Source organism: Hibiscus syriacus, unplaced genomic scaffold (genome assembly GCF_006381635.1).
Source record: "Hibiscus syriacus cultivar Baekdansim isolate YM2019G1 unplaced genomic scaffold, ASM638163v2 tig00110890_pilon, whole genome shotgun sequence".
NCBI classification, from domain to species: domain Eukaryota; kingdom Viridiplantae; phylum Streptophyta; class Magnoliopsida; order Malvales; family Malvaceae; genus Hibiscus; species Hibiscus syriacus.
Genome location: NW_024062900.1, coordinates 8,563,142 through 8,572,994, shown reverse-complemented (window position 1 = coordinate 8,572,994; position 9,853 = coordinate 8,563,142). Strand labels below are relative to the sequence as shown.

Genomic DNA, 9,853 nt, shown 5'->3' with positions numbered 1-9,853 from the left:
TCATGTGTCCATGTTTAGGCTTTATCGTCCAGTCCCTAGCCATAATATTCAATTAGAGGATGTTAAGTTGAGGCTAGATCTATCCTATGAAGAAGAGTTTGTTCATATTTTGGATCGAGAAGAGAGAATGTTGAGGAGCAAGTATATTCCAATGGTAAAGGTTCAGTGGAATAACCGTGATCTTACAGAAGCCACCTGAGAGAGAAGAGAATCTATAAATACTTAATTCCCATATTTGTTTACCCTAGGTAAATTTCGAGGATGAAATTTCTTTTAGGGGAGAATTGTAACAACCCTAAATAATGATAAAAAAATTTAATTAAAAAATTAAAATAAAGAATTTAATGAAATTAGGGACCAAATTGCAAGTTTCTAGAACTTGCAGATATTTTAAAAAACTATAAGAAGTTTAGGGACTTAACCACAAATTTCCCCATTTTATGTCGACAGAGAAAAAATAAAAAGAAATGGATTAGGTGCTGCAAGTGATTTAAACCCCTGTCCTCTAGGGATAAAGTCAACCATGCCCTAACCATTTAGGCTAGGGTATTATTGATGATATTTTTATTAAATATATAATATATTGGTTCAAAATCGGGTTATTTTACCCAATCCCTAAATTTCCCTAAATCTCTAACCCCTAAATCGTACCCCGTCGGCACTCCCTAAATTCACCACCGTCCGACCTCCACACCCACCGCTTCCACCTTAATTTGAACTGCCACCTCGCTCCGACCAATCTTCACAAAAAATTCAAAGAAGCTTCGCTGGAGAAAGCCCTCTCATCGCCTCGGTTAATTTCAAAATCTAGTATCCACCATAGCTCTGCTCGTCGTCCCCGGGCGGTCGAAACCCAACTGGCGAGCCATCGTATCATCTTGTTTTTTACACTAACCATTTTGGGTAAGTCTCGGTAGTGTTTCAGATTATGTTAGCTTGGTTTTGGTCAATTTTGGGTTGAAATCTAATTAATTGGAGTGTATAGATGATCTAGGGAAATTCAGTCGGTCAAAATGAGCCCCATCGTCGCCGCACGCGCCACCACGCATCGGTAATGTGTGTGGGCCTCTCCTGCTAGTCCAGAAGTATTTTATAACCGGTCAAATACTATTATTTGAAGGTATACGAGGCTCTCCCGATCATTCGACAACTCAACCCATCTCCTCTCGATCAGTCCGACCTCGTGAGCTAGTGATTACTCGTATGACTCGCGAACCTTATGAATACCTAGATTGAAATCTTTCTTCGATATTAACTCGGTAATTTATGAATTAGGCTCGAGCACTACTGCAGAGCATAGTGGATTGGGTGCTTAGTAGACTCCCTGATCAACCCCATTTTGCGAGGTGTGTTCTTTATGTGTCATATAATTATTTTACCTGCTTTAAAAATGTGATTTTCTTAAATTACTGATTTACTAGACTATTGTTTATGAACTATGACTATTTGATATAAGTTATTTGGTTACTTGTTTACATTATAAATATGATTACGCTGATTATGGATTCATGGAAATTACTACTTACTATGTGAAATGTTCTACTGAGATATTGTTTTGGGTATGATATTGAGTATGGAGGTTCAACTTTGATCAAGCTGGTAATACCTTACGGACCTAAGGTAGCCCTTGGGTAGGCTCTGAGGCCCTGAGAACTTTCTTGGGTAGGCTCTTAATACCCAAGGTAGTCCCTTAGGATGACTCATATACCCAATAGGTATAAGGTAGCCCTTCTGGATGCAGTTCTAGGGGAACAACATTTTGGTGTATGGGGGGGGGGTAACTATGAGTTTTTAAATTCAACTTATCGATGACCTTTACGAAACCTTGCTGAAACACTTATTGATTGTTATATCTATTATGTTTTACTTGCACCAATGGAACACACTAAGCCCCCTAGCTCACCATTTTCAAATTGTTTTCCCCCTTTTCATATACTTTTGGATAGACACCCCAAACCAGACACTTGGAGGATCGACACATTCTTACAGAACTTTTGTTGTAATGTTTTTATCATCTGAATTGCTTTAATTTATGATGACATGTGCCCTTATTTTGACATACTTATGTTCATGGTTTTCAGAACCGGACCGATTAGCGAACCGGTCATGCTACCGGTTCACTGGTTCAACCGGTCGAACCGGTCTGATCGGTCGGAAGAACCGAACGACGTCATAATTATTTAAAAAATTAAATAAAAATACCAAAATATTTAATAAAAATAATTTTTTATATCACAAGTCATATTCAAAGCAAGTCATAACATATAAGTTAAAAACAATAAAATCAAGTGAAACAAAATGATTCAAATTAACTACAACATAATTTTAAGGTAAAACATATTAAATAATAAATATAATTATAACTATAATTAAAAATAAATTTGGGGCTAAAAAATCATAACAAAATGATATTTGTTTGGTTAATTTTTTTAAAAACAATCCCATGGCTAAGAAACATAGAAGAGCATCTCAAAAGTCTAAAGAGTAAAATATGAGAACAAAACATCCACATGGCTAAGAAATAGAAGAGCATCACAACTAACTTCTATAAATAATAGAGGTAATTTGGCATTCAAAATCATGGAGCCTTTTGGTGAGCATTGAGTAAATTATTCTTTCACTTCAATCAAGCTCGAATTTTAGGCTTCAATCTAGCTTCTAAATTTTTTTTGAGTTCAAGCCTTTTTGAGTTCAAGTTTCAATATTATATTTCGAGTTTGAGTTGAACTTGATAATTTTTAGCTCGTGAGTTTGAGTCGAGTTGAGCTTACTTTTAAAGTTTTCAAGTTCGAGTCGAGCTCAGCAATACTCGAGTTCGACTTGGCTCGTTTAACAAACGACGTCGTTTGGATGGAATTTACTCGATGGAAATTTTATCATTTTTAACTGTGTTCTTTTTTATTAGATATTGTTTATAATACGGTTTTAAATTATTAAAAATGTTTTCGGAAATTTTATTGTAATATACTAGATCTAGTCGTAACACATATGTCGGGTCTAGGGTTACACAAATAACAATGGATGGATGAGAAGTTAAAGTTAATCCCTAGTGATTATTGCAAAGTAATTAGTGAGTATGCCCATAAATTAGTATATTGATTTGTTTGATTTAATAACTCAAAAGGCTTATTCTGCGCCTTGCACTGAATTTCATGCCATGTGATATTTATAATCATAAAAATACATTCGAGGATTATACTTTTTAATTCCCTTAACCATGTATACACATAGGTCATAAAAGTACACAAATGAAAATGATTTATCTCTTTTACTTAAATACAATTATCTATATCTTAGCTAAATCAATATTTACATTAAAAATCAATAAGCATTGAATATTAATAATTGTTTTTAGTAAAAAGGGCTGTCAAATTGTGGAAGATAATTCTTTTCATTCCTCAACTTTGCTCATGGCAGGAATAGGTGAACTGTACGTACGTGCAAGTCCATTAAATAATATTAAGTAATGAATACTTAAATGTAATTGACAGTTGTGCAGATTTTACTCATTTTTATTAGGCGATTTTCAGGAATAAGGTCTCCCGTTCAACGGACATATGCCCAACCCTCTATTTCATGCTTCATGCTCGACTTTAATATATATAATATCTCATAATTCATTCTTAATTAGTACATATAAATGATGTGTTTTATTTAATTATTTGTCTTTATTCTGAACCAAGTCAAGCCAGCACATCCACGGTGGTCTCGTATTTTATCCACATTCTCATCCCTCTGTCTTAAAAGCCCTAACATCGTGCCCTTCAAGCTAAGAAATCTGCCTCCCCTCTTTCTCTCTCTCTTCGTTGCCTACCTCCTCCTCCTCCTCCTCCTCCTCCTTCTTCTTCTTCTTCTCTTTGTATTGTTTCGTTTGTACTGTTACCACTCAGTCATAGCCGAAAAAGAAGGTTCGCTTTTTTCTCCCCTTTGTCACTACAAATAGATATCCGTTTCAGCATGGAGATGGAATTCTTGACTGCATCGGCATGCATGCATGCGCTTGTACTTTACCCATTAGATTTTAGGGTTTGTTCGTTATTGTTCAGCTTCTTCATAATCTAGGGTTTAAACTTTTAACTAAGTCATTGGATGGTATAGAACTTTAAAAAAGGAACATAAATTGTCAACAGACAACAAAATGTGTGGCTTTTCATCTCTTGTCAGCAGTTCAAACCCTTTCGGTCTCAAAATTTTGATTTTCATAGGTAAATAAACTAGTTATGCATGTAGCAATGAGAGTTTTAATTGTGATGTAACAATATGCATACACATAAAGTTCAGAGTATGTTGTCTGTAGTTTTAATTATATATACATGTAATATGTTTGTATATATATATATTATATATATAGTTACTAACAATGAAGTTATTTTGTTGTAGAAGAAGAATCGTGGAAAATAAAATGATGGCAGGAAAAGGGCAGCTTTCAGTTCCGCCAGGTTTTAGATTCCACCCGACAGATGAAGAGCTTCTCTACTATTACCTGAGGAAGATGGTCTCGTATGAAGCTATCGACCTTGATGTTATAAGGGAAGTTGATCTCAACAAACTTGAGCCTTGGGATCTTAAAGGTAAGTTCATCTTATCAATCACCTCCATGGATGGACTAAAACTGAACTTATAGAATTTTAGATTATCAATAGAAAATACAAAGCAAATATCTAGAATATTTGAGAGACTGCTATCACACCCACCCCTTCGGTCCATCCCTGATCATCTCCAAATGATAACCTCTTAGACCAACCGACCTATGATTTATAATTGCTAATGTTTTGTTGTATGAATAGCAGATAAATGCAGAATCGGATCAGGACCTCAAAACGAGTGGTATTTCTTCAGCCACAAGGACAAGAAATACCCAACGGGGACTCGAACAAATAGGGCAACTACGGCTGGTTTTTGGAAGGCAACTGGGAGGGACAAGGCTATCCATCTCAGCAACTCCAAGAAAATCGGCATGAGGAAAACCCTAGTTTTCTACACGGGACGTGCCCCTCAAGGCCAGAAAACAGATTGGATCATGCATGAATATCGTTTAGACGAAGATGATTCTGATGTTCAGGTAAACGACTTCGATCACAGTCGATGATTCTAACTCTTTTTATGTATCCGTGACCAATAAATAACACTATATTATAAAGGCTTTGGTAGCAGGAAGATGGGTGGGTTGTTTGCAGGGTTTCTAAGAAGAAGAATCATATCAGAAGCAGTTTTCAGGCAGATTTCAGTGGTCAAGAAGAAAACTTTTGTCACATCAAGAGTGTTGCTTCTTCATCTCAAATGGATCCAAGGCATAACAATAATAATCATCATTTACATAAGATGTGTGATCAATATTCCTTTGACGCCTCCATGCATCTACCGCAGTTATTTAGCCCGGAATCATCGGCCATCGCTTCTTCCTTTATATCACCACTGTCTTTGAACTCCATGGATATAGAATGCTCTCAAAACTTTCTGAGGCTAACAACAAACGGCAGCGGTGGCGGTTGTGGACTGATGCAGCAAGATCAGATGAGGTACAATGGTGAATGGTCGTTCTTGGACAAACTTCTAACAACTCAGCCTCTCAGCATAGATCATCATCATCACCACCAAGCCAAATATATCTCTTCATCTCAACTTGATGTGGGAAGTTCTACGCAAAAATTCCCATTCTGAAATTTTCAAAGTAGCTAGATTCCAATTTCACATATAATGTTGCTTTTTTATCATCCTAAGCAGTGGCAAAGACATTCTTTGAAATCATTTTTAGTAATTGAAGTTCCTTCTTCCTTTTTAGTAATTGTATTAATTAGTAGTGGTCAGATTAATTCTTATAGCTGTGATATTAAAACCAACCGTAGGTTACTATTCCAACACCAAAATTTGAGGTGTTTAAAGTGAAAATTTTCCGAGTTTCAGTGAAATTCAGATGGACATCGAGGAGGATCATAAACAAAGAAGACGAACTGTTTTTCAATGAAAAAAAATTCAGAATTAAGAGGCATGAATGAGATTTTTGAGAATTTTTAGAGTTTAAAGATAATCCACGACTACATTTGGTGATGGCTTGTTAGTAATGATTTAGGGTTTTAGAATTTTTAGAGTAAAGAAATGGGATGTAGGATGAGAGAGAGTGAAGAAAGAAAAATGGGATTAAAAATTAAAAAAAATGTCTTTTTTATTTTTTATCTTAAACCTAATGTAACACCCTCTAATCAATGTAGGTGACCCGATCCGATCCGATGTGTCACATTAGGGCCACCGGAGCGACTGACAGTAAAAATCCCAGAAAAATTTAAAATTTCTGTTAAAATGTGTAAAATCATAAAACAAATTATAATTAAAATACAATTTCAGAAAACCAATCATATACTACAAACATAAATAAAATCATACATGTTTCAGACTCGGATATAAAAACAGAATACCACCTACATGCCCCCTAAGCACATGCACCGTACTCTGCAAATAACGTCGGTGGAACTCCAATACTGATGTAGATAGTTGTATTGGATCAATTTAACGTGAAATAGTGTGTAACAGAGTGAACTTTGGGAAGCTCAACAATATAAAACTACCAAGTGATGCTGAAGGACATGTAGATAATAGGCAAGCAAAAAGTTTCCTTATTGATTCAGACATCTACAGATTTTTGTTATGAGCTGAGGTCCCATTGATATTTCAGGTAGTAAAAGACATGATGCTTACAGTTCAGATGGAACGTTCAGAGAACTAGGTTCCAGAGATCAGAATCGGGTGTCTAGTGTGTTCCCACAAAACCATTGAAAAGGTACAGATCTTTTTAAAACATTAACAATTTAAAATGTATTTTTAAAACCATGGCAAAACCTTCCAACCGAACACCATTATGAAGTTCCCCAGAACTGCATCCATAAGGATTTACCCTTGGCCCATTGTGCTTAGGTGCTAATCTAAGGGAACACCTTGGGTCCATAACGTCTTACCCTAACCGAAGCGTAGGTGCCCACCTGAGGGGAGTGCTCTCATGTCCATAAGGACTTACCCAAAGCACATAGCAGAGGTGGCACCCTATGGAAGTACCTTAGGGTCTATAAGGTCTTACCACAAGGCCTAGGAGGTCACCCAAGGGTCACCTTAGATCCGTAAGGGATTACCAGCTCGATCGGTCTGAACATATATAAGGAATTACCAGTTTGACCAAGCTGAACCTGTAGAAACTTCATACCATATCCCAGAGTACCCCGAAGAAATCAGTTTCCAAGCAATATAATATGGCAGTAGAGAAATCAGAGTTCAGACATATCAATTCAGTAGTAACAGTATAAAGAGATCATGAATCAAACAGACAGACTTAAAACTTTAGTAACTCAGAAATCTCGGTAAAACACATTTCAGAACAGATAAAACAATTATATATAACATATAGGGAACACACTAGATGATCTAGTTATTTTATGAAGGTACTTGTTATTTATCAGGTAGGAGGGAGCCATGAAACTTCTGTAAACTTATTAAATTCACAAACGAGATCCCTATAAAAGGGTTTGATAGCTGACAGATTCATCAGTTATTAGAGACATGATTTATCAAGATCATATAGTATTCAGATATTTTTTCGGAGGCACTATGTAATCAGAAAGGTATTCAAAATCCTTTACGTAAGAGTTACTTGTGATTTCAGATATGACAAGAGTGATTCCATTATTCAGGAAATCAGGGCATTTTGGACATTAGGTTCTTGGAGAATTCTTAGTAATTTAATCTAATAAGGGAGAAACGACGATTCCTGGTATTTAAGATTTGTGTCGATTTATCAGGATATCAAGTTAACTCGAACTGAACAAATACCAATACTGTTGTAACTGTCAACTGGTCAAATCGTTGCAGTTCAAGGGTATTCACACTTTAATACTGACAACTCTTGTCGAAATGATATTCTTCAAAATCATCGCTGAATAGATCTTAGAGAGAAGAACATGTATTCCAATGGTATTTATTTCATTTCTATATTGTAATGATATCAAGAAATGTCGACGTGTTGATTCGTGGTTCAAAACCCTTATGAACGATCCAACATATAAGATCATCAGTGTTTCCATACTTATCCAAGTTATTGGCTTAATTCTTGGTCTTTGAAGGTACTTAGGTCATTTAGTAGTCAAGTTATTCCCGGTGACTTCGGAGTTTCCAGAGTAATTCATCCGTTTCCACAATTTAGATAAATACAATACTTCGACTTAGTTCAACTTGGTCATTTAATATAGTCATTTTAAACTTCAAGGGTATTTTGGTCATTTTACACTTTAAGGGCTAATCCCTAATTTCATAATTAGTTAATTTTAGTATTAAAGTTTTTAATGAGGATAAATAAAATTTAGAGATTTCGAGTTTATTTGCTTTTCCAAATAGCCGATGAACTTGAAATCATTTGCTTGTCGGTCTATTACTTTCTTGTACGAGTCATTTGAGTCTTATTCAAATCACTAACTTTTATCGCATTCGGATCAAGATTACAATTAATTAACTATACACATGTGACCAAACATAATCATTCACGCATTAACCAATACCAACATGTTCCACAAAGCATGCAAAAAGTAGTAATATATTACCTCGGTTTTCATGCTCCATTAATCAAACACTTAAACTCCATTCGATCACTCTTGAACTTTAATTCAACCTCCAATAATTTATCAGATACATAGAAAACGAATTTATGTTAGAAACTGAACTTAATCGAAAAAACAAATTTGATTCCGAAAATAAATCACTGAAAAACAACTTAATGAGAACAAATTTGGCAAAACGGACATCGGATTCAGACTTAGGATGTCGAAAAAAATTGATTAAGACTTTTCGAAAAATTTGACTTTTTTGGTCAAGGTCAACGATCAACAATCACAACGGTCAAAGTTAACTGTCAGACCGGTCAATGGTTAACAGGTCAAACCGGTCAACGGGTCAGACCGGTCAATAGGTCGAGTTGACTTAGTTCGGATCGGGTTGACTCAATTCGGGTCAAACAGACCTGGTTCAGACCGGGTTGGGTCAGTTCAGACTGGTCCATACCGACTGGACCGATTCTAGAAGAAACCATAGCTAGGGGAAAAGCCCCACACACATGCGGGGGTGAGTGATGAAGGTTACAAGTCGGGGGATGGCTACCAATTACTCCCTATTCAAGCACTCACCAAAATTCAACCAAAATATATCAAAACCCAGCCAAAAGACGGTGAATCGAACAAATTAATATGGCCAGAGCACTTACCATGGTGGACGGAAAACGAGCGACTGTGGAACGTTGAATCTGGTCAGGGTTTGATTGCACAGAGCTGGGGAACTCGATGGGAGGGATGGTGAGACGAGATGGTCGTCGGATCGGTCGAAATCGAGAAAAACTTGACGCGATGGGTGGGGTTCTCGACGAAACTTCTATTGTTCATTCCCAATGAACAATAACTCCTTTCGATGAATTGGTCAACTTGTTTCAGTCAGACTACAACAACGTCTTCACTGGGACAGGCGGTGACATGCACCGTCGGTCGGAGGAGGGAGAATCGAGGACTAAGGTGACACGAAAGGCTTAGGGATTTGGTGGGATTGGGAATTCAGGATTTCACCGGGAGATTTATTTTTCTCTAACAAGAAAAATGGTAAAATTTAGGGTTAAGTCCCTGAACTTTCCATAAGTTCCAAAATCAAGCTGTACTTTTACAAATTTAAAATTTGGTCATCAATTTTTCTCTTGTTACCACTTTAATTCGATACTATAAATTAATAAAATCTAGCCCCTAAATTAGGGTGTGACAATTCTCCTTCCCTTAAAAGAATTTTGTCCTCGAAATTCACTCAAGTCACATATAAATGTATAAGTGAAACTTTAAGC

The 9,853-nt window shown here is 36.2% G+C and overlaps 1 protein-coding gene across 1 annotated transcript; it reads left to right on the top strand.

The window, feature by feature from the left end:
- Positions 1-4,386: 4,386 nt before the first annotated feature.
- Positions 4,387-5,661, top strand: LOC120144657 (protein SOMBRERO-like). Its single transcript, XM_039158685.1, has 3 exons — positions 4,387-4,571; positions 4,791-5,062; positions 5,155-5,661. Exons 1-3 carry the CDS (start codon positions 4,403-4,405, stop codon positions 5,659-5,661), a joined length of 948 nt encoding a protein of 315 aa, XP_039014616.1. The 5' UTR covers positions 4,387-4,402.
- Positions 5,662-9,853: the final 4,192 nt, after the last annotated feature.

What these genes read in the sequence shown, in the direction of transcription:
- LOC120144657 (XM_039158685.1), top strand. Translation starts at nt 4,403, where the DNA reads ATGATGGCAGGAAAAGGGCAGCTTTCAGTTCCGCCAGGTTTTAGATTC. An exon ending in TGAGCCTTGGGATCTTAAAG is followed by an intron (nt 4,572 to 4,790) that starts GTAAGTTCATCT and finishes TATGAATAGCAG; the next exon opens with ATAAATGCAGAATCGGATCA. An exon ending in AAGATGATTCTGATGTTCAG is followed by an intron (nt 5,063 to 5,154) that starts GTAAACGACTTC and finishes CTTTGGTAGCAG; the next exon opens with GAAGATGGGTGGGTTGTTTG.